Source organism: Typopeltis vanoorti, chromosome 3 (assembly GCF_054136105.1).
Source record: "Typopeltis vanoorti isolate ZY-2024b chromosome 3, IOZ_Tvanoo_1.0, whole genome shotgun sequence".
Taxonomy (NCBI): domain Eukaryota; kingdom Metazoa; phylum Arthropoda; class Arachnida; order Uropygi; family Thelyphonidae; genus Typopeltis; species Typopeltis vanoorti.
The window spans coordinates 88,930,784-88,956,980 of record NC_143551.1 but is presented as its reverse complement, the minus strand read 5'-3'; the positions used below and the strand labels follow the sequence as shown (position 1 = coordinate 88,956,980).

Genomic DNA, 26,197 nt, shown 5'->3' with positions numbered 1-26,197 from the left:
TGGAGGTTGCTGAAGGGTTTGACAAGCTGAAGTCTTGTAGCATGTTGGCTAGAGAGGCTGTTAGGTTTGTAGGTGCTGATTTGTTTATACGGACCACGTCAGCATAACTTGTTGTTTGCTTTTGGTTCACTCTATCTTTGAAGATCTTGACTGTGGACGCTGAGCCTGTGGCTGTGGTGCAGGGGCCTCTGGTGTTCTTTTACTAGAGGAAGAGGACTGTTTGGCTGATTCCATCCGTCTATTTTTTGGGTGCCGAATGCATCCCTTGTAGTTGGCAGGATGGGGGCCACCGCAGTTGGCACATTTAGCCGGAGTTGTTTTTGACTTTGTGCAGATATTGGTTGGGTGGCTGTACCCGCATTTCAAACATTTAAATTCAGCTTTACATAATTTCTGGGCATGGCCAAACTTTTGACATCTATGGCACTGGCCAGAAGATGCCCTTTTTCGGAGTGGCTCTGGTGTGACAATGAGCACGGAGATTGTTTTCAAGTTGTAGATATTTTTATATACGTTATGGATCTCTACGAGGACTGACGGCATGGGAGACCTTTTTTTTGGATCTGTACATTCTGCTGACCTTAACTGGAGGTAGATCCTGTAAATTAAGATCAGCAACTATATCTTCTGTATCAATGTCTTCACAGACGCCACGGAGAACCTCTTTTAAATTTTTCACCGACCTGAGTGAAACTCTATTGCCCATTTCTTTTGATAGTCGCCTGTAGTCTATCACCTGTGATATTTGACTATCTTGTTCCATTGTGAAGTCTTTGAGTGGTTCATCCGTTGTTCTCCGCTTTTTACGTATCCGGACTTCTTGAAAATCTGTAGCAGTGGTTAGCCGATATTGACTGATCTACCATAATCTCGGCGTCAACGTCTTTGACACTTGCCGGGGGAAACGTATCATAAAGTGTCACCTTTCCTGGCCAATTTTTGTTGAGTAGTTCGCCCAGTCTGAAAAATTCCCGATATACTTCTTCAAATGTTGTCTCGTTTGGCTGCTGTTCCATATCTGTCAATGTGGACCTAAAAAAAAAAAAATGTTTACCGTGCAGTTGTAGCCTTACCGGCACTTCTGCAGGACTCTGAACTGTTTTGGTAAGAACACTGATTCAAAATTGCATGATCTTCAAGACATAATAAACGGCCAAAACTCAATTTAAAACTCTCCTCCTCAATCACCCAAAACTCTAATCAAACTCCAAAACTCTAATCAGAATTCGTAATCAATCTTTAAAATAGTCCTTATAAGGACTGGCTTAAAGGGGCAAAGCAAAATGCTTTTCATCTTCCCCGTTATCTGTAGAGGACAGTGTAGGGATAAGGTGTTATTGAGCTATTAAAGCTCTGATCATGGCAGGAGGGTAACAGCAATAGCCGAGCCTCAGTTAGAACTTCTTTGGCTACAGCATTGCCATCCATTACCCTCCAAGGGTATTATTAATCTTAATCACTGCATCTCACGGTCGATTCAACTTTAAAATAAAATAAAATAAAATAATTTTATAATTTATGATAATTTAATTTATATTTATCATATAATCGAATCGGTATTAAAATGTATTTTTTTTAGAAATTTTCTTTATTCTTTTTCCCTTATTCAAAATGTTATTATTTTGTAACTAAATAATTTAAAATATATGGAGTTATTTAAAAATATTATTATTTCATGTTATACAAACATGCTATTACAGATTTATGTTATATTCTTTGTTATCTAAATATATGAATATAAAATATAATAATAATTGTATTATTATATTTTATATTCATTTGAAAACAATAATTTAAAACAATATAATCAATAATACGCTATGAATAAACAATGTTTTATTGAATAATTTTAAAATGGTGTGGAATTACTTTATTTTTTTAAGGTAATTTTAGTTATTAATATAAAAACTTTATGTTCCTGTCAGCAAATTTACATCGGTATTGATTCAAGTAATTCCACAACTCCTATGATGTTTCTTGAAAGTAATACAAATATTAAATGAAAAAATATTTCATTTTACAAAAGTAATAAAAAAATTTAATGTGAAAAATATTTTTTTATTATATAAATTAATTTTTAAAAAATTAATTTTTGAATTAAATAATAATATAGTATTATAAGAACACCAATATTTTTTTATTTAAGCGTTTATTTAACAATGACAGGGTTGGAATTTTTTCAAAATATTTTTTTTGCTAAATTATTATTTAGAAGACAAAGGCACTGGTTGGAATATTTTAAATTGATGCAGTTCATGGCCGAACCTTTTCAGCTATTGCCTGAATTTCCACGTCCCAGTATTAATGGCAAAAGAGTTCTTCGCTCACCATTACACTCGGTTTGCATAATCGCCATCACATTAAGAACTTAAATTTTTCTCTACCAATTACATTTTTGAAAAACATTTTAAGCAATTAAATGAGATTGGAAATGCGTGTTATTATCAGTTTTCTTTCTCTAGTTAAGCCTTTAGATACTTGACGAATACAGCGAAGTAGATTATTAATCTTTTGCGAGCAGAGCGAGTGGAATATTGCGGTCTGGATAATGCGAAAGTGAGAAAGTTGGTCGAAGTGTGACGTGTTCCAAATATATATAATATAAATTTTGGAAACTCCTTTTTCACTGAAAGAGGAAGCATTTTACATGGAAAGAAATCAGTGAAATTACGTCATCCAATGGATCCATTTGGGAATAAATTGAACAAGCTGCAATATAAGGCACTTGGCAGCAAATAAGGATGAGTGCAGTAATAAAGTCCAGTTTGAGTAAAATGTATCCTCTCGCAATATTCGGATGGCAAGATGGGGAATCTTGAACAGGCTTGGAATCGATGGAAAACTGAATGACTGTCATCGGTGTCTTCAAATAAAAATTCTTAGTTAAATACAATTTACAGTACAGTTTACTGTAAAGCATTGTAGTACGCATTACATAGTACTGATTTTCTGTGATGAGATTTTTTTTTGAATGTTTAATTTTAGGATAGAAAGAGCAATTAATATATAGCTCGGTATTTAATACGGTATTATATTATTACTAATGAAACTAAAAAAAAAATGTTTGTTTAAATGTGTCTAAACTAATAAGTTTAAGTTTGAATTCTACTGATTCTACTAATCGTCTTGAGAATACTGTAGTGTAGCAGATAAAAGACACTGCGGGCTGAAACCGAAGAGCTTAGGTTTAAGAATAAACATCCGAGATTTTTGGAAGCTAAGATGAAAACTCGCATATGTAACCTAACACAAAAAAAGCTTATGCTGATCCAATACACAAAACTAAATGGTGCATTGAAACAATAAAAAAAAAACAAATCAACTTTCCGTAAGGAAATATAGGTAGGGAGGTCTAGGGATACTAACAGCGTGAAATTCGACGATTTACTAAATTGAACGTTAAACGTAGGACTGTTAAAAAAAAAAAAAAAAAAAACACTCAGGGAAGGATTTTTTTTTCCGATTCCGTTCAAAACGCATAACATAAGATCTATCTATCTATCTATCTATATATATTTATTTATATATATACAGTATATATACGTACTAGAACAATACCAGCTGATCTAATAATGTTAATTACATATCAGTCATTTACATAATCTTTTAAACATAGGTTCATGAATTCTAAACTATAAAAATGATTTTAAAAAAAATATTGTATGCAAAAATGAATATGTAACATAAATATAATTTAAAAATTAAACGTAATCTAGAAAACAGTTCAACAAATCATAAAGTTTAAATAAAACAGCACTCAAGCTGGAGAGAGATTAGTTCTAGGAGTGAATTTATTATCTTAAAAGAATGCACCATTGGTGTAAAATATATATATATATATATATATATATATATATATATATATATATATTTCTAGCCAGTTCCCGACCTGACTAACCAGTTTTTTGTGCAGGCCAGTAGGCCCTTCGCAAAAAACTCTGGTTAAAAAATAAATAAAACTAAAAATAAATAAAGAAAACTAGTTAGTTAGTAATACCTGGTATTAATCTGGTATTAATGCATGACAGCATGACAGATAGCCTGGCTATCTGCCATGCTATATCGTAACCCATATTTTTTTATATTGTCGGTAGTGATTAACTTAAATACCGGTGATAATGAAGGGTAACTAACGCCCGGCTGCCTAATAGTTAGTTATTCATATGTTACGTCATTTTGACTCCGTGTGATCACTCCCGTACTTCACTGGGTTTTGGGAGAGGAGCCTTCTGCTAGAAATGGTAGGGTCGTAGATGCCTTTTCGACACAGAGTTAGTAGGACAATCACAAACATCCGTGCCCACCCCGGGATTCGAACCCACAGCCTCTTGAGTGGAGAACACATACGCTAACCACTTACCCAACTAGGCCAGCCGGCTGCCTATCGATTTTCGAAAAAAAAGGTTTTCGACTTATGTTTTTAATACAGGTTTCGACCTATTCCCTCTCTGGAATAAAAATCATTAGAAGATTTATCTGTATTTAAAAATAAATGTTAGTCGTCATCTTATAATAGTACTACAGCATGTACACTGGTGTAGAACTACTTATACGGGTAGTGTCTAATAAGTCTCGTTCTACACGAGAACTTCTGCGGAACTAAACTTATAGTTATTTGGCAGAGTATATTGAAGTAGGAAACACACGATATAATGTATATATACGCTATGTGGGCTCCGCCCCCCCCCCCCCACGGCGCCTACGGCGCCCAACCTCCTGAGTTCCGGTCTGGTAAGCCGGTAAGCTGGTAAGACAAAAAACGTGACATAAAAACGTTTCAAATTTTGGCTTATCTTTTTATATATAGAGAGTAGATATATAGACCGGTTTCGACCTTTTAGGTCTCTTCAATGGGAGCCGCGCAAATAAATTGCATTAGTTACTCTAAAGAGGTGATTAACATACCGAAGGATTAATCCCTTTATCCCTCAACCCTGTCTTCACAGAGTGATTTCATTATATGAGATACATCCCACATAAGAAGAGAAATGTAAGATCCGATTATTCTGACGGTCTTAATACCTGCATTTAAATTTCTTTAATTAGAAGTATTTATTTTAAAATTCAAAAAAAAGTATATTTAGTTTTATATTAATTCAAAAAATAATGTTTTTTGTGATTTGAATAATCAATTATTTTTGGAATTTTGTAAAACACCATTTACTTTTTATCATAATGAAATCTCTTAAAATTTTTTAAAAAGAACATTGTAGATGAGCAAGGATTCATTCAATCCAATACCCTTGGAGGGTAATGGATGGCAATGCTGTAGCCAATGAAGTTCTAACTGAGGCTCGGCTATTGCTGTTACCCTCCTGCCATGATCACAGCTTTAATAGCTCAATAACACCTTATCCCTACACTGTCCTCTACAGATAACGGGGAATATGAAAAGCATTCTTGCTTCGCCCCTTTAAGCCAGTCCTTATCCTTATAAGGACTATAAGGACATTGTTGTAATGAATCAATCGACCGTGAGATGCGGTGATTGTTTCATTCAATCCAATACCCTTGGAGGGTAATGGATGGCAATGCTGTAGCCAATGAAGTTCTAACTGAGGCTCGGCTATTGCTGTTACCCTCCTGCCATGATCAGAGCTTTAATAGCTCAATAACACCTTATCCCTACACTGTCCTCTACAGATAACGGGGAAGATAAAAAGCATTCTTGCTTCGCCCCTTTAAGCCAGTCCTTATAAGGACTATAAGGACATTGTTGTAATGGTGATGAATCAATCGACCGTGAGATGCGGTGATTGATTCATTCAATCCAATACCCTTGGAGGGTAATGGATAATGGATAGCAATGCTGTAGCTAATGAAGCTCTAACTGAGGCTCGGCTATTGCTGTTACCCTCCTGCCATGATCAGAGCTTTAATAATAGCTCAATAACCTTATCCCTACACTGTCCTCTACAGATAACGGGAATATGAAAAGCATTCTTGCTTCGCCCCTTTAAGCCAGTCCTTATAAAGACTATAAGGACATTGTTGTAATGTTCATTCTAGATGTCAATTCTGTTTGCGAGATCACTTAGGATAGTTTTAATCAAATTGTTTTATTTTGTTCTTACCGACGAAAGATTATTCATAAACCTGTACTGCTTTTTTTGTACCGTCGGTTTAGCTAAGGATATTTTTCTTCCTATTTTTTTTTTTTTATCAATTTCATATTTCTTGTATTTTTAATAAATTTTTTACATAATCTGGAAACCCTGTTTTAGACCGACATAGGATTTTATTTCAAGCCACTTCAGGCCTCCAATAAGCAGGGAGGTGGTCTCCACACCTGGTTATGAAATTCATTTCCCACCTGAGCATGGAAAATAAATTTCAAAGATTCCTAAGAATTCCCACCTAATCGTGTACATCCATTCCCAAGGAGATGCACACCCGTAACCTGTGGTTGAAGAGCGGGGTGTGCTACTCCGCCAAACAAGCCTCAATCATTCCGTCGATGGATTTAGGTGATGGCGAAATATCTTCAGATATTCCTCCAGGATTGTGCTGAGCCAATGTAAATTAAAAAAATATATATTTTTCATTTGCATTCTTCGTTTAGAGATTAGCAAAATTCAATTAACTTTTCAGGGTGTCTTTTTCTTTTAGTAATTTTATTCATTTTATATTATCTTTCTATTTATTTAACTGAATAAACATATTACAAAGATTCCTTCCTCCTCAACATCCAAGAAACTGCACTTTTTATTTAGCTCAAAGCTTCCCTTTATCTCTGAATAACTATCGACTTTGTAAAAATACAAAATCCTTGCCAATACTGTTTTCACAGTTGGCTTAGTGGTTCCAGGAGCTCTCGAAAATATGAGGGAAAGTCAGTAAGTAAATTACAAATGGTTATAAATTAAATAAAGCAAGTGAAAGAAGAATTGCAGAAAAGCATTTATGGCTGTACATAATCCTCTTCAACATTTATACGATTGTCTCATTGCTTTATCTCATCTCATCTTCCTTTTACCTTGAGGTTTCGAGGGTTTATTAATCGGACCTCAAACTGTTCACAGGATAAGGTGGTCAGCCTTATGCCCCGGTGTATCCAATGTGCGTAGTGTCTCAAGCCCGGTTTGCCTGCTTTACTGGATAAAAAACCCCCAGGATAAACTGGGGAAAAACCTTACTGTTCACGCCCAAGACCTGCTAATTTGGCTATGGCTCAGGAAGATCCTTCAGCTCCTCACGTCCCCGACGGGAATCGAACCTAGGACACTCCTTCCCCAGGCCTACGGTTGCGAAGCGCATAGCCACTAGGCTAACCGCGAGGCATTGCTTTATCAGTCCTTCAAATCCAGCAGCAGATAATTTTTTTATCGCTGTTATCTTACCAATCTCTGCACCTCATTTTTAACCTCCTGATTATCGGCAAATGTTTGTCAGCAAAGTGCTGTTTCAGAGGGCCAAGCAGCTGAAATTCACTTGGATCGAGGTCCGGGCTGTAAGGCTGACGTTGAAAGAGTTCTCACTAAAAGTGTTTGAATTCTCTCCAGGGTTCCTATAGTTGTATGCAAGTTCGCATTGTCATGCAGGAGCAATATTTTTCTCAGTAGGCATGGACGTTTTCGGCGAATTGCATCCTGAAGATTCAATAGAATCTCACAATACGATGTGGTATCCACATTTTCGCCACGCTTCTAACGCTTCTAAAAATGGGCCAGCAGTACTCCCTGTGAATCTCAAAAGATCTTAAACATAAGCTTTCCCGCTGATGGCGTAAGTTTGAACTTCATGCTTTGGATGTGTCTGAAATCAGTTGTGTACTACTGCTGCACGTGACAAAATTTCTTGTCATAAACATCATACATCTCTTTATGAATGTCCTTTGCCCACAGGAAACAATAGCAGTACGCCATTCGACAGTTGTACACTCTTCGAGCTCGGTCGCCATTTTACACCTCTGAAAAACAGCTACAAAATACGCGCACGCGCGTTTTCTACATTCACTATGATCATCCTACACTGCACAGCTACTATCTAGTGATGAATACTGAAAATCATTCACTTCCAATTCTGTTTTTGTTTGTATATATACCGGCCACTGAAGAAGGAATCTTTATGCATACGTAAACATCACTTATGCAGCGTGCGTCACGGTGTTCTAGGCTACTATTTAAAAATGCTGCTGATCAGCAATCGTCAATATTATGCAGCGTGCGTCAATATTGCATAATATCGTCAATATTATGCAGCGTGCGTCACGGTGTTCTAGGCTACTATTTAAAAATGCTGCTGATCAGCAATCGTCAATATTATTGATCACAATAAAAAAATATAAAAAAAGATCTTTTGGAGTTTGATAAAGGGTTTATTGTGAGTACCCGTCTGGCTGGAACAATGATTTTGAAAAGAGCAGAGCTTGGTTTCTGCAAAGAAACAGAAAGTTCGTCTGCAGTGGTGCCAGGAACACCGTGACTGGAAGACTGAAAAAAAAAATCATGTGGTCCGACGAATCACGGTATACCTTGTTCTTTACCGACGGTAGGCAAAGAGTTTGGCCAGAGTCCCTTGAGGCAATGAACCCAGTTTGCTTTGTAAACACAACTCAAGGTTTTGAAGGGTGGTGTCATGGTGCATATGCTGTTGGCATGGAACGAGTCCCCTGATATTGTTGGAAGGTCCGGTGTCCTCCAAGGAATATCTGAACATTGTTGCCAATCAAGTCCATCCTGCACTGTTGACATTTTATCCAGTAGGTAACGGTTGTTTCATGGACGACAATGCTACTGTCTATCGCGCAAGAATTCTTCAGCAATGGTTCAGCGAGCATGCTAGCGACTTCCACCATGTTCCTTGGCCATCACAAAACCTGGAGAATTTAAGGGACATGTTAAAAAATAGATCCAGGAGGTAAGTCCGTTAAATCTGAGCCAGTTAAAGGACTGTCTGGTGAACGCCTGGTAGACGTAGATGCAGTCCGACACCTTGTGGAATCCATGCCAAATCGCATAATATACGTGCTGTAATTCGGGCTAAAAGAGGTCCAACACGGTATTAAATAAATTAAATAGGAATCTAGTGAACTTTAGGGCGCGCTAATAGAGGAAGATTATCTTTAATGGAAGGCAGATTAAATTGTCATTAATATTAATATGGCATTGCGTGCGATTACTTCATAGGTAATCACTCGTTAAAACTAGAATCACAAAGTTCTATTTTAGATGATGGATGGGAGCAACGAAACAGTGGTGAGCTCCTATTTGGAGTCGGCCGTTAGTGTACCTATAACAGTAAAAAAATAACTATAAAGCGATAAGAAAATAAAGTTTTCTGCTAGAAAATGAAATTCCATTGCCTGAAAATCTGCGTTATCGGTGCAACACAAAAAGGTAAGTACGAAAATATTTATTTCGTTGGCTTTATAAGATCGATGCCGTCTCGTTAAACCGCCTTCAATTTATTTGCTTTTGTTCGCAATTTGCTCGCGCGCAGTCGGTTCTTCGAAAAAAAAAAAAATCCTAAAAGAAGGCATGAAAGAACCTCCGATAAATTTGTTCAATAGAAATCGCAGTCGGCAACTTACAACTTCGATCAATACAATGCACCAAACCCAGATTTTGACATTTTTACATTTTGCTATATCCCAGCTGCAATTTTAATTTTAAGGATGTCAAGAAAATTTATCGTGTGCAGCTTTGTGGATCTCACTTAGTAAGCTAAGACTTTCCTAATGGGCCATTTTTTTTTTTTTTTCGCTCAAGCTGCTTCATTTGATCCTCTCATTCCCTTTTCCGATGCACATGCGCAGTGATGTCTTCACGATGTTAAGAATGAAAGTTATTAAATCACTTTTGCCTAGATGGCAGCATTGTATAATTTTAATTTACAGTCCCAATAAGTTTAATTGGAAGTATTAAAGTTATGATTTTAATTTAAAAAAAAAAAAGAATAACTCCAACGTTGAGAATATTTTAAAGAAATAATAGCAATAAAATATAATCGAAGGTTGGCGAACTTATTCCCTAATTTAGCTATGTTACTTTATTCTGATATTGCATGTAAAGAAGTACTTTATAGCTGACTATTAATGTTTCACAGAGTTGAATTAAATGTTAATCGTTCTCATTTAACGAAAAGATTAATTACTTCGGTTAAGGTTTTGAAAAAGTTAAATTTTTGAGTATAATCATAAAAAAGTAAATAAAATAAAATAAAGTTAAAAATTCTAATATGATAGTTTTTAAACAGGATTATTAAAAAAATTAAATTGAAGAATTAATAGCACACCACTAATAATTATTGTACTGCTCCTTACTTAATGAAACTCGATATTATCATTTACGTGGTTTTTGTTGATTTTTACGGAAAGTGCTTAAAACCGTTAATATAATTGATGTTTCGATGATGGCTGTTTTTAATGTGAATTATTCTAATGTAGATTGACATGCAAACAAATGTATGATGCTTCTTTATTCTTAGAGAAATGAATTACTTCGATATCGATCTGCTAAACAACATCAAAGCTTGTGAGTGTAATCATAAGGCACTGTGTTTTTTTTTTGTTTGTTTTTTTTTTTCATTATTATGTGATAGATTCTGATAGAGATGTTCTCAGTACGAAACTTCACGGCGCGCTAAGAGAGGAAGATTAGCTTTAATGGAACAAATGTAAAAGATCGTTTTTTTTTACTTTTAGGGCGTTTGGAAAGTTTTGTACGTCAATGAAGAATGAAAGAACAACAACAAAAATCACTGTAATGTCAGAGATACAAGGTTTCATTTCAAAAATGAAATCGGGGGTAATCTTTATTATTAATTTTATTAATATTATTTGAGCGCTTATAAGTAAGACAACCAATACAATCGACCAGGGACGACTACATGAAATAGGAATCCTGATCTCAACGGAATATCCGTTTTATGTATTTTTGGGAGTCCGTATAACCGAGATGAAATTGTTCCTTGGCATTGTAATAATGTCATCTTGCTGACCTCAGAACGGGAAGGAATGCACATTATAACGTTTGCTTACATTCTCATAGTACATTTTTGCTTCATGTTACGTTCCATTTGCTGGATGTTTACTCTGATGATTTGATTCATGACGAAATGTGTGTTCTTTGATTAAATACGTTTTAATCGAACGTATTTAACATACACGTTTATTTCCATTACATGTAATGAAAGTAATACGAAAACACGTACTATTTCAATTATATATGTTAACCTTCTCACAATAATTATTTCCTAAATATGTATGCTATTTCCACGTATATAATATATAATATAATACTGCTTCTATTACACATCTATAAACTAATAATACAGATCAGATTCGGTACACAATAAATAACGGAAAAAACTCATGTAGAAAGATTATTTATTAGTATAATTTTCGCCTGTGTGTCACAGGCATCTTCAGTACATTAAGCTCAAAATTAAACACTAACTGACAATTCCAAAAAGCGCCACCTAAGTAGCTGGTGTAAGATAACTAAAAAGGTCAATAACTTTCCTAAAAAAATTAATACAATAAAAAGTTAGGAAAGATTAGCTGATTTGTAAAGTACTATCTCCCATAAAGGGGATAGACGTAAGCCGTCGGATCTGTTAGGAGTGTGAAGTAGGGTTTCACATGTTTCTTTATTTTTTTTTCTTTGAGTAGTTTTAATATGTCTTCCTCTTCAAACACAGAGGAAATAACGCGCATTACTATCCCTTATGTACAAGGCATCAGTGAACGTATAGCAAAAGTTTTAAAACCACTGAATATTTTTGTTGCCTTTCGACCGTTTAGAAAAATCTCCACCTTTCTCACTTCTCCTAAGGACAAGCTTCCACATCTTAATCATCCAGGTGTCTACCAGATTCCGTGCTCTTGTGGATTATCTTATTTCGGACAAACGGGAAGATCTGCCTCTATTCGGCTAGAAGAACACCAATCTTATATTGAATACTTTAAACCTGAAAAGTCTGGACTTGCAGAACATGCCATCTTCACTAGACACAGAGTTCATTGGAGAAAGACAAGAGTTCTTCACAAAAGTCAGTTTCTCATGGAACGCCTTTATAAAGAAACATGTGAAACTCTACTTCATTCTCCTAATTTAAACAGATCCGACGGCTTACGTCTATCCCCTTTATGGGAGATAGTACTTTACAAATCAGCTAATCTTTCCTAACTTTTTATTGTATTAATTTTTTTTTTTTAGGAAAGTTATTGACCTTTTTAGTTATCTTACACCAGCTACTTAGGTGGCGCTTTTTGGAATTGTCAGTTAGTGTTTAATTTTGAGCTTAATGTACTGAAGATGCCTGTGACACACAGGCGAAAATTATACTAATAAATAATCTTTCTACGTGAGTTTTTTCCGTTATTTATTGTGTACCGATATGTCTACTCACGGTTTACCTCTTTTAAAACTTACAGATCAGATTCATTCACCTCTGTAGAGTTTGTCCCATTTTGTTACAAGAATTTTCAAAAAACAACAACAACGTTGCTGGGTGAAGCATAAAATGCTTTTTGTTTTCCCCTTTGTCTGTGTCGAGAAGCTTGATGGGGGGGGGGGGGTTGTGAGCCTTATGCTCGCACTTTGTGAACTATGGAGTTAGCTCTGGTCTGCTGAGAGCAGGATTGTCTTGGGTCTTTTATGTTTGTAATAGTCATGTTCACTATAACTGGAAGCTTGTCTGATTAGTGGTTTGGGATGAGAGTGTGCCTTGCTGAAGAACTTTTCCGCATAGTCATGAAGGAGAGAATGGATTTATGGGGATCCGGTTTCTCTGTGGATCTGCATGTTTCTGATGAACCATGGGGCTTCCAGTATCATCCTCAGGCACTTGTTTTGTATCCTCTGTAGTTTCAGGATGCTAGATTTGGATGTGTGACTCCATGCTGGGGATGCATATGTGATTACTGGTCGTATTACCATCTGATATAGTAACAGCTTGTTGCATGTATCCAATTTGCTGTTGCGGTTGATCAGTGGATAGAGTTGTAGAGTTGGGCTATGGTTCTGATGTCTTTGTGCCTATGAGCTTGATGTGGCTGTTGAAATTCAGCTTTTTGTTCAACTGTACTCCAAGGTATTTGATTCTGTCTGCCATGGCATCTTTATTTCCGAGAAGTTGGATGTCATCAAGAATTTTCAAATTGACAATTGACATTTATGTCTTTAGGGGTGAAGCAAGATGCTTTTCATATTCCCCGCTATCTGTTGTGGTTGCAGTGAAGGTAAAATTTATGAGCAGAATGCTCGCCCTGATTGGGCATGGATTCATTCTAGAATTTTCAAAACCAATTTTATTTTATATTCATTTCCACATTATGTTAGAAAGTATTTGGTATATTAGTATATAATATCATTTATGTTAAAAATTTCCTCTATTTTGGTTAATGTTAACATTAAAAGTATATTAGATATTAAATTATATGAAAAACATATGATATGATTAAAATTTATGCAGTGCAAACTTTAAAAAATAAGATTAATCTAATTTTTATCTTCCCCGTATAAATTTAAAATGAGCAACTGCAAATTTTGGACACCAGAGGGAGATACCATACCTAATTAACATATCTAATTATAGATTTTAGAAACAAAAAAGCGAGATTTTAAACCTTTCTCGAAATTTTCCTTTTACTGACCAGACATGCTTTTTAAAGTATTTTTTTTTTTTAAGAACCGTGCAGAGTTTATTCTTCTGCATAACAACAGAAGAATAGAATCCAAATTCTTAATAATAAACTTCTCGAAAGGTCGGAGACTATTTTACGAAAAAAGTTTGCTGAAAATCAATACAACTAAAACAACATTTCTCGTCTCGTGCTGACGTCATTGCAGCGTTCAGAGTAATTTATTCTGATCTCTACAACACCGCGTATTAAAAGGAATCAGAATACCAAACAGATTACTTTTTTTTTTCCCTCCCTCTCTTTCTCTCTTGCTTCGGATGTCATTTGAATAACGCAAGCCATGTAACATATTTAAATATCCCTTCTTAATGGCTACAGTAATTACTGTGTTCTATCATTGTGCAATGGCTCTCTCTACGCCTATTGACTTTGTATTTCTTGCTTTTTTTTTTTTTCCTTTCCTTTAGTAAGATCCTTTAGGATGTGATAGAAAAGCAAGTTTCACATTACTAACGAGAGAAATAACAAATATTGTGTACTTTTGTTGATTTCTGTTCCAAGCACACGCGCACTAAGGTATATCTCATTCACTTGTAGTTTTTCGATGAGAGATTAATGTTTGGGATTTATTGACAACTAATATTTCGTTCCTATACTTCTGTTTACTGAGATGTTTCATATAGTTGATTTTATTTATCTAGCTAAAAACTTAAAATAAATGAGCTAGAGTTTATTTCATAATTATTTATTTTTAAGTTTGGTAAAAAAAGAGGTTATTTATTGAGTTTTTTTTTTGTTTCAACAGTTGCAAGAGAGAGATTGAAAGTAGAAAGAATGAGAAACATACATAGTAGTTATTTTTATATATAAATCTTTATATGTACAAATGGTTATTTATTTATATAATTGTTATCAGTTATTTATCAGCCTTACTGGTCGGTTGCATTTGGGCACTTTCATTTCGACCAATCTTTGCGTTAATATAGAAATATTTTCCTTTAGTTTATTATTATATGTTAGACAGATAGTACAACTTGCATATTACTTTTAAAGTTTAAACGTTGTTTTATTTTTCTTTAACTCTTAGAAAAATAGTAATACATGTAATATATGTATTCAAAAAATGAAATTAAATTTATTATTCTTAAAATTAATTTTTAAACTTCTAAAATAAATCTATATACCTTTAAATATTTCATATCAAATAATTATAATAAAATATGATCAAAATTGACCATAATTTTACAAAATTTTAACTTGCATCTGCTCGGCCAATTTGGTGTGGCTTCCGATGACGGGGCTTCTTTTTGGAGGTCTAATGGAGGGAACTTGCTTGCCGAAGAATCCAATTCCCAATGAGGGTCTTTTATAGGAGGCTTAAGGGAAGTTGCTTTTCTCTAAGGCGTGCTGATGGGTGTAGTTCCCGATGATGGGACCTTTTCTTGAAGGTCTAATGGAGGGAGATTACCCTGAGAGCAGAGACAAAGCATGCTGGCTGGTTGCTAGTATTAGGCATAATTCAACATCAGAAATGTACCGCTGCTTGTGGAAATGAGCGTTCGTTTCAATAGCAATGACCACCCCCCAGAGAAAGACCATTACAGGTTTGATTTTAGTTACCAACTAGAAGAACTTTCTTCGGCCGATTCCTGAGTTAGTCTATCTTTGGCACAGGCAAGTAGAGTACCCCCCCCCCCCAACTAAGAGGGTTTTTAACGCCACAGCCCACAAAATTGATCATAGAATGTTTATACCAGTTACAGGGTCATGAGACGGTGGTATTTTTATACCACAATTCTCCTCCCTGAAAGCCTTCATTCATTTAACTTCTTTAGCTTACTCTCAGTAATGATTGAAGGGTGGTCTTCAAAAGGTTAGGACCAAAAGAACTCTGACTCTCTGGGTGACAAAACTCTTTTAGTTTGTCTTTATTCGCTTTGAAATTTTTATTACATTTAATCCTTTTGGGAACTGTTCATTATTTAATTATAATAAAATTATCAAAATAATTATTGATAAAATTAGCCGATGATCGCTGATAATTTTTATGCTATATAATTATAATACTCTACTTGACTTCAAAGATATCGATGAAGGTACGAGAATATGGATATAACTGCCGCCATCTTGTGTTCCTAAATCTTAACAAGTATATATATTTATCTGAAATAGTGCAAGTTCTACAGTCGACGTTTTTGTTTTGTTTTCAAAGCTTGTTATTTTTTGCTTTTTCCCATCTTTTTAGTATATAGAACTATATGAAGTACTACTTAGCTATATACTTTTGGGTTCTTAGGAGATAGGCGTATTTTTTCAAATATTTTTATATTTAGTCGTAGTCGATAAATCTGGATTTATTCCTCCTTTATACTTACCGTTTAACATCCGTGTAATTAACGTATATGTTAATTATATCTCTATAATTAACGTATACCTCAACAACTAAAAGTTTTTATATGTTCTGTTTTACTTCATTCCATTGCAAGCGCAAACGTTAGCGCTTCTCTGTCTCCTCCTATTTTAAATGATGTAGTTATATTTATTTATTTGCATTGATTACATACCCCTTGTTGTTTTAGGAAATATTCTTGTCCTTATTGTATGTAAATAATAGCATATCTGGACCTGTTAACAACAGAGAGTATTTGTTTTCGACTTTCGAAGAAAATACTGATTTTTTTTATTTATTATTTACTTTTTATTTATTTAATTTTTTTTATTTGCATTTGTTCTAAATCGAATTTTAAAAAACACAACGAGTCACGGAATCTTTACAACAAAGTTCTTGAACTACGTCTCTCCGTCGATATCGATGGCGCCCTTAGCTTGGTAAAACCTGAGTTCACATCCCATTTAGGACGAGACGAATCTTTATAAGGATTTTTTCATTTCAAGATTTTTTTGTAAGGAAACACAAGTTAAAATACTTAACACATATTGTTAATAAATCCTTTAAACATTTGAAAAAAAATTTTTAATTTCCCAAACACTTAGCGGTTGCTTCAATTCTTCCATTATTTAAAGGTGATAAAAGAAATTAAATCAAAAATTACAGACGAATATCAATATTAAAGCCAGTCTTAAAGATTATTAAGATCTCAATATTAAAAATAAAATAAATGAAACGTTTAAATAAATAACTCAATTTCTATCTACTTTTACTCGCCTAATCAGTACGGTTCTGATCCGGTTTAAATAGAGCAAAGTGTTATTGGAGTTTCATAAAACGATTTACGGTAGGATAAATACAATAAAGTAAAAGGCAGTAAAGTAAAAAAAAAAAAAACGGAATGTAAAACGTAAATGTTCGAATGTCAAAATTCAAACCCATCTACAAGATTCCACTGAGTACATCATAATTTACTTCTGACACTATTTAGATTCGGTATTAGAGGTGTTACAAATAATTTATTGAAATCCTATTTAAATAAATTAATTAAAAAAAACACAGTGTGTCAGTAATGGCGAGTTGAATAGCAAATGAGAAAATATGAAGTCTCACAAGGACCTAGCTGATTTGTACTCGTTAATATGCTTTGTTAAAGGTAGAATTGCAGTAATACATTGTTGCGACTTATAGTGGACGGGGCTAAGTGACTATTACAACAATATCTATGATTATTGATGATGAAACAGAACATAATTTTAATTCGATAATCGCCTTCAGTTGGACATAATTGATTTTGTTAATTTATTGTGACGTGTTACTCCATTATTACAGTCATGAATTTGATTCATGGGGAGCGGGGTTCCCCACCACTCCACTGACAAAGATCGACTACAATTTGTTCTGGATTGTCGATTGTCGAATTATATGGATTCCCTAGGAGAAGACTTTTTTTTTTTTTTTTGTAGGGAAGACGAAGAGTGGTTACTGTTTCCTGTAACTTAAAATACATTAAGTGAGCGTACTAGCCCGAACACTTTCTGATCACGTATTGACACTAGTGTTGAAAACGATGGCTAAGATGAGGGGGGGGGGGGAACTGCATGTGAGTAATTGCTTCCTTTGCAGAACCCTCTACGTCTTATTGTTCAACTAATTTCAACCATACTTGGAAGATTGTTGTTTCTTACATTGTTAAGGGTCCATTAATTATTAAAAAATATTGTTCGTAATATTAGCAGAGTAGCCATCTAAAAACATAATTCAGTAACCGAAATCGTATCATTTGATTCTTTTGTTCGTACGTGTATTTTACAAGTGACCTTCCAATTTATTAGATCTAAAAAAAGCAGCCCTATTGAATGGGTGGTTGAGGTCGTGAATTGGCTAATCTCGTTTCTAATTTTATGTTTTTAAATAAAGGAGAAAATATTGGTCTAGAATAGCGTACAACATTAGCGTGTGATGAAACGCTAATATTTCGCTTTTCCTAATCCCGGCCAATCAAAATAGAGGAAGATCATAACATAATGGTATGTTACAGGCTCGGAAGTATCGAGGAACACCGATCTAGAAATTACAGGCTGTCAACAAATTTATATCCAATACAATGCAGCTAGTTATTAAGGAAAACAGATCCATTTATGGACTGTTCTCTACATGGTTAGCAGCTTACATTATCGACCTTTTTTTCTTTTTTAAATTAAGGCAAAATATTGAAATAAACTGGCAAAAAAACAATTGTTTTAGTTACTAGTTGCTTAAGAGTAGAATATTTAAAAAAAAATGTTTATCTCATCTGTAGCCGAAATCCATTATTTTCTTCCATTATGTCCAAAATAGGCTCGTAATGCGGTAAGAAAGTAACGTCTAGTCCATTTCGGAGTTATATTATTACGCTACAGTCTGTAAAGCTGCAGTGGCTACAGAGTAATTCACTAGAGACCAGGTCTATTGTTGCACCTGCTACAATTTGCGTCTGCTACGTTTATCAAAGCAGTCTTTCAATAGTGGATTTATCTCCAGTACGAAGGTACAGTTTCTCCCAAACTCATTCCAATGATTGTGATTATTTCCCAGTGTTGCTGTCAACCGACACTTGGTTGCTTTTAGTTTTCGTTATTAGCTTAGCAAAGCTAATGACGAAATAAGGACACATACGTTGTTTCATTGTAAGTGGATTAATGAAAACAATAAGATATATTCGAACTAATCGTCAATCATAATGAGACTGACTGTTTGCTTTTATGCTAGCCAAGTAAGTTATAAAAGTGGAATTCGTAAGCAATTACTACCTTAATGCCATCTAGCGGAGAAAGAGATGAAGTATTTTATGAAGTATTTTTCGCTAAGCAAGCATATGTTTTTCCACATCATATTGTTGTAAGCCACCGTGTCCTTTTCAACAATGGTACACGTGCTCAGTGACGTAATGGAAAATCTCGCAAATCTCTGACAACGCAATAATAATTACTTAGGATTGCTAACGGCAGTTATGTGCAAGTTACAATTAATAAAGGTGCATATTAATGTAATTTTTAATACACGCGTCCTGCTTCTAATTAATTATGTTTCATTGAACGAAAGAATTAAGAACGCTTGTAATGATCTGAAGTCTGTTCGTAAGGGCCAAACTCACACGACCAGCTCCATTATGTTGGGATCATTTTTATTTTCATTCATTTTTCGCTTTTAAAGCCGATTAAGACAATGTTTTATTCAGCACAAGTCAGTGGATTTAGTTCTCGTCGAAAGCAAGCAGATATTAATTTGTATAATGAGAAAGGCGTATTGAGTACTATCTATAATAGTATTTAACTCTTCTTATGTTATTTTCATTAATTCATTCATAATAATTAACGTGAATTTAATTAAAGATATTTAAGCGTGTATGCGTCTCCATAGAGTCGTTAATGAAGACTTCCTTGGAGCAGAAAGACGAATATTTAGGTCTGGCGCACGCACACACACACACACACACGCACGCACACACACACACACACAAAGAACTTTTCTAGTTTATCCCGTAGAAAACAGACACGGAAAATAACTGATCATTTTTTTAATGATCAGTTATTTTCCGTTATTTTTTTAATGATCAGTTTTAAACCTAATTTACATAATGACTAATAATTATGTCATTATGTAAATTAGGTTTAAAAAAAGTGAAGTTATTACTTGACTAATAGGCCATTAGGCCTAATAAGTAAGCCCAGATGACAAACGGTCACAATGTAAACGTCATTTTGTTTTTGCAAAATATACGCATTCGACAAAGACAATTATATTCAGATTCATGAAGTGTTTATTTGTTTAGATGGCACAGTGTTATTATTATTAATCAGAGATAGACGCTAAGGATTGAGCTTACTAAGCTTTTGTCTACTTGCTTCTTATTATCATTCTCATTTTGTTATTTTGAACAAGCACTCGAATTTCCGGAAGAGAACCCCCCACCCCTCTCCCCCTTCTGTATGGAACCCAGTAACTCATCTTTAATTAAAAGGCATTGATAAAAGTTCCTCGTATTATAGACGGGTTCGAACCTAGATCTTTCCAACCCAAGGGTATCGTTGACCATAAAAGCTGGATGGAAGAAAAACAAGAGAAACACACACACACACACACATGCAAGAATATTACAAGACAAAAATTAACTGCTACGGGAACAGATTGTTTTCATTCGAAGCTATTCTGAATGTGCAAATATTGTTGAATGCGTGTGTGTTGTGGTTGCGTTTGCCACAATTGAATTGCAAGTGAGTAAAGATCCGATAGACTGTAACTGAGATTAACATCGAGGCGAACAGAATTTCCGTAAAATCTATTATCTTCCTCTGAAACTCATCTGTAGAGGATCTCCGATGTACCTCTTTTTATACGTGTCTTGTAGATCTACAGAATTTAAAACATGACTGGGTGAAGCTGAGTCCTTGGGTCTACCATAAGCAATATTTCTAATATTCACCTCCATATGAAGTTCTGTAGATTTTTCCGTTTGTCTGAAATAAAAGACGTTAAAATCCCGCCACCTGGTTACTTTAGACAGCCGTGTTTTCGTTAGCTGTTAGAAGCACGGATTGAAGTTTGGTTAAAAATTATAAATTTTGTGTGGATTTTATATTTCTTGACAATTTTTCTTAGTTAGTTATTTACATGTGACGTCATTATGGTGCGGAAGTGATTATGGTGCGGAGGTGCGGAAGTGACGTATGGTCACTTCCGCACCTAACTGGGTTTTGGGAGTGAAGTTTTCAGCTTCTTCTAGCAGAAAACTTCAAAAAAATGTAGGATTGCAGATTCCCTTTCAATACACAGTTAGTAGAAAAATCACACATATCCATGCCCCTGGTGAGATTCGAACCCGCATCCTATTGGCTGGAGAGTAGATACGCTAACCATTCGGTCAAACCAGGCCGGCAATTTTTGTTAACTTGATAGCAACCGATGTATGGAACATCAGCAGTGAGAGTGCGGGCAATTTAGAAAAGATATCTAGGTTATTTTTTATTTATTTTTTATTTTTAATCAGTAACGATGAAGCTGAGCACGAGGAAGATATCTGTTGATGTGCGTGGGTTTCGTAATATTCGGCTTGTCAGATGAACGCGTACGTTTAATGTCTAAAAAAGGGAAGAAAACGGTTACTGTATAACACGCGGTAAATTTTATTTTTGGATGTTGGTTGTTCAGATGATTCAAGAACTCTCGGAGTGTTTCTAAACCATAGTTGCGTATTAAGAAAACCTCAATAGATTTCTCCCATAATCTTGGTTTTAAAGAGGAAAGTGTTTAAAGGTTCTTCTTTCTTCCAAAATACAGTACATGTATTTATTTAGAAGCCATATTTGCCAACACAGAGCCTGGCTAACTCACCTTTATTTGAAAAGTCGTTATCAGACTTTTCAATTGAAGGTGAGTTAGTCCATTTCATACAAAGCTAGCAGTGTTTTTTTGTTCTCCCGGAAACTCGGTTTTTCATCTCTCAAAATACGCAAACTGTCCCTGAACACCCATGTCTATAGGCAAAAATTACTCGCCCTTAGGGCATGTAGCAGAGGAATGGCAACTAGTTGCCTAAACCCCTAATTAGGGGACTCGGGAGATAGAGAGAGTTACCTATAGCCAAGTCAAAATTTCGTTTGTATATTATAAAAAGAGTTTATATGATGCTTTACGAGTGTCATGACTTATATCTCTATCTCCTGTGTTGGAAATAAATATTTGTCAGAATGGGAGAGAGATAATTTAAATATCTGGAACGAAGAAGAGTGCTGAAATGGAAGATAATTTGCTAAAAGAAGACAAAACTGATCATAGCTCGGGATAAGGAACAAATGTAATTAAATTTTACGTAAAAGTTGTAGAATAATTAACAAATTTTAAATATTATGGCAATCAGCACTCGAAAAATGGAAACATCTCGGAAGTCAGTAGCCGAATTGCAGAACATACCAAATTAGAACACACACACGCACACACACACACACACACACACACACACACACACACACACACACACACACACACACACACACACACACACACACACACACACACACACACACACACACACACGCACGATCACAGTGTGAAATCTGGCACTATTGGACATGATAAATTTTGAAGAAACTAGTATGAAAGAAAGCTAGCAATAATTTCATTACATGGTGATATTTTTAATACAGTCATAGCACTCCTCTACTTTGAAGGTAACGAACAAACGAAGGGAACTTCAAATAAAATTTTATTTAAAGTTCATTTTCTTTCTTTATTTTATTGAACTTTATTTTATTTTTGATCTATGTATGTGACTACGTATATGAAGTTCAATCACAAATACTGAGTGATTAACTTTTATTTAAAAATTTATAATATTTAAATAAAGGTGTTTTTATTTAAATCTTTTTATTTTAATTAATTAATTTAAATTTTTAATTTTAAAACAACTTTAATAAAATTCACAAAAATTTTATATCTAAATCAAAAATAACTTTTCATTTTATTTTTGATTTAGGGCATGTATTATAAAAACACAGTCTTACTTTTTTTTTAATAAATGTGTTTGCAGTTATTCCCTTGAACTTTAGTTTACGTACCTGCAATTGTCTTCATCAACAAACACTACAACGCCTCGGGCTTTGGGGTTGGAACTAAGACTTTCAATAATGCGATCAAAATCTTGAGATTTTGCATTACGGGTAATCTTTTCGGAGACAGCTATGCAAATTCCTATAGTGCAATAAAAAAAAAAAAAAAACATTTTACTAAAATAAAGAGATGTAGCAAAGCTACTATGACATCAAGGCTAAAGTTGCAAGAAAAGAAAACTGATAAAGATTATATCGGTTTGTTTTACAAATACTTGGCCCTACATTAGGAATCGGAAAGTTTTTCTTTCTTTCTTTTATTTTCCTTCCTTAAGCTGATAGGAATGGAAATACGTAGGCATTAATATTAATGGATTGCTGGTTGTTCCGCAAACTTATATTACATCAAGATTATGCGTGTTTGAATTTGCAAAGATAGAAAAAAAAGCGGGCATTTTCTTTCGTAAAATAAAGTTAACTGAGGAAATCGCTTTCATATTTAAGCTATCAATGAGATTTCGAAGTGGATTTCAACATTTCAAGAATTAATATTGAAAAGTAAAATGTGCTTCTAACCGATCTATTACAAGCTATGACTTTCTAGAACTTTTACATTTGCGTCTTCTTTTGTTTACTATTAGCAATTTCCCACTAGTGGATTTATTGTTTTGTCCAAAGGAGTTTGAATGGTTTATAAACGTAAGCAATGTATATTATTGACTATCGTATTTAAACTGGATGATAATTTATAAGAATTTTTTTAGAATTATAAAAAATATTGTATTAAAGAAAGGCTAGTCATGCTTTTAATACACATTATTTCAACAATGAAGAAATCTCAATTGTTGAAAACAAATTTTCATTTTCAATAATGAAACTTCTATTTTTTTGAAATAGAAGTTTCATTCTATTTCAAAAAATTAATATACACTCGATGCCATCGGAATGGCAATTAATTTTGTTGCATTTTTCCCGTCTGCAAAACTTGCCTGTCTACTGATATGTTTTTTTTTTTTTTCAGATGGAAATACGTCATTATTCTTGAACTCTGTTTATTATGATAATGAACTAGAAATTAATTTAAAAAAATAAATTTAAATAATGTAAACAGTTAAGTCTCTTTAGACAGTTTTTGCTGGTTATTTTCTTTCCTATCATAAATTTTTAAATTCTTTGAGATTCACAATATTCCTAAATGATAAAAAAAATAAATAAACGTTCGTGTTTTTTTTTTCATTCTAAAACATGCCATGAATTATCTTATACAGTGTAGTGATATGCCGTTGTCATTGTTTTTTTTCCCCTCTTCTGATACAGTCTTATTATGCTAACAGATGATTATTAAATTTGTTTGTGGTGATTAGCTATTACACAATGCGTTTGCTGAAAAAAAATACCGAGAATACATGATCGGATTAAACAGAATTAGCATGATGTTTTCGCTTTTTATCTTGAATAAAACCTAATTAGAATATGTTGACTACCAGTCTACTATGATTTCATAAAAAAAAAAAAAAATCATAGCGCTGGAAAAAAAATTCGTTTACAAAATTTATTCCAACCGCAATGCGGACTTTTTCTTTTCTTTAGATTTTTTTTCTTATTCTTTATATATATATATATATATATATATATATATATATTGAAATATTTTGTATTAGTGTTTTACAATTGTCTTCTGTATTCTTTGTATGCATTTATTCTATTAAAGCAGTCAAGTCGAGTTTATTAAGCATATTTCTTTTTTTCCACACTTTTAAACTACCAAACAAATCAAGAAACTCACTTTTTTTTTTCTTTTTTCCCCCCCTCAGACCTAAGAAACAGATCTTTTCACTTAACCAATATTTCCTAAGGAATGTCCAGCGGCTTAGAAAATGCGCCATTATCGAAACTAGGAAAGTTGAAATACTTAACGATATTATGTTATCGTGACCTCAATGAAAAACCTGAAAAGTTGTTTTAGAAATAGCAGCTGGAAACTTATGTGACTAAAAGAGGAAGAGAAAAAAAAATTATCCTAGGGTTTTAACCTAGAAGAATTAAACCCGAGGAAGTTGTTTAGAATAGAATGTAGATAAAACTTAGAATTTACGTCGAAAAGGAATTAAAAATTCCAAAAAGAAAGAAAAGTAAAATCGAATGGAAAAATAATCCAAATGAATGCAATGGTTGAAAAACCTTGACTTAAAAAAAAAAAAAAAAAAAAAAAAAAAAAAAAAAAAAAAAAAAAATTCGTATTGAATTTGGACGGAGGACTACTAGATTCTTCCGGAATTCGCTATATACAAAAAAAAAAAAAAAAAAAAAAAAAAAAAAAAAAAAAAAATCCAACGAAGACATTCCCTCTTTTGTTTGTCTTTTTGACAACCGACACATCTTAGTTTCCTGTGTTGCGATAAATCTGCCAAAAATCTCGGAATAAATCTTTCTACGACAAACGCACTCTCTTTTATCACTTCTCGAAGAGCTTCGCATTCCATAAGGAGAAACACGTTTCTATTATTCTATCTGTCATTAATGTGGTAGCAACGTTCTACTTTCGTAAAATTATGTAAATGCTCAAAGGCATCGAGTCATGCAACATCTCCCCCCGACTTGCTCTGCTTGTTAACAACGAGAGAAAGAGCTCAACCTTTCGGTGTTTAAGGAATGTTCGCGAAGAGATTAAACATGGCACGTGCTTTTGTAGGGCGAGACTACTTGTGCAAGACTCGCGTGCTTTGGCGGATCGAAGCGAAGTGTGACGTCACAACCCAGCAGAGCAATTAGAAATGGACGTGTGTGAATATTTTGCTCATATTAACGTCTGCCATAGCCCAGAATTCGTGATTAACTTGGCGCTTGTCATGTAAAAGGGATGCGTACAGCGACTCATTACTCTTGTACTCAGAATGTGGTGGTGGTGTGTGTGTGTGCGTGCGTGTGTTAGGAAACGAATGTGTCTGCCATCATCCTGGAAACATTTGAAATATGAGATTCCTTGGAGTCTGCTTTATTTAATAACTAACTTAAGGGAATATAAACTTAAGATGAACAGTCCCGGATGTGCGTTATGGCCGAACATAACTCACCACGAAGGTTGGTTGAGTGTTCCACAGTAATTGTTTATTGAGGCTCTTACAAACTGAAAGATAGAACTTCGTTGCTGTCACTGTATACTGAAATGTGTGGTTTGAATTGTTGCAATGGGTCTTAAGGGAAGACTGAAGATCAATTAATTGTCGTCGTCTACATCAGGTGAACTACAATGATGTACATCGGAATTCTTGGATCCGAACATGATGCTTATCCATAGCGGAATCATGTTCAACATATGTACGCAGTTGTCATTTGGAAATATTCATTAGAAACTTCGGATTCTGCAATAAAGAAGCATTTGTGGTATTTCGAATTACCACCCGGGACAACTGAGAATATGAAATTAATGTCTGTTATTTGTGTACTCGCCAGCAAGTGTATGCCTGTTTTGCAAAAAGAAAAAAAACCAAGCCTTCCATCTCCGAATAAAAAAAAAAACGAACTCAACTCACCTTTAACCCATAAGTACTTATAAATGTCCATCGCGCCCTAGACAGAATTTGAATCCAAGGTTTTCCATCCTAAGAGCATCGTCAAAAGCGACTGAGCTAC

The 26,197-nt window shown here is 34.3% G+C and overlaps 1 protein-coding gene across 1 annotated transcript in view; it reads right to left on the bottom strand.

Annotated features, from left to right (window-relative positions):
* The window catches only part of LOC150108364 (metabotropic glutamate receptor 8-like), a 67,628-nt gene that overhangs the window by 16,371 nt on the left and 25,060 nt on the right, over nt 1-26,197 (bottom strand). The window contains exon 3 of the mRNA XM_090390455.1: nt 22,574-22,706. Within this exon, the coding sequence (XP_090246581.1) occupies nt 22,574-22,706 (133 nt within the window). The remainder of the gene's footprint in view (nt 1-22,573; nt 22,707-26,197) is intronic.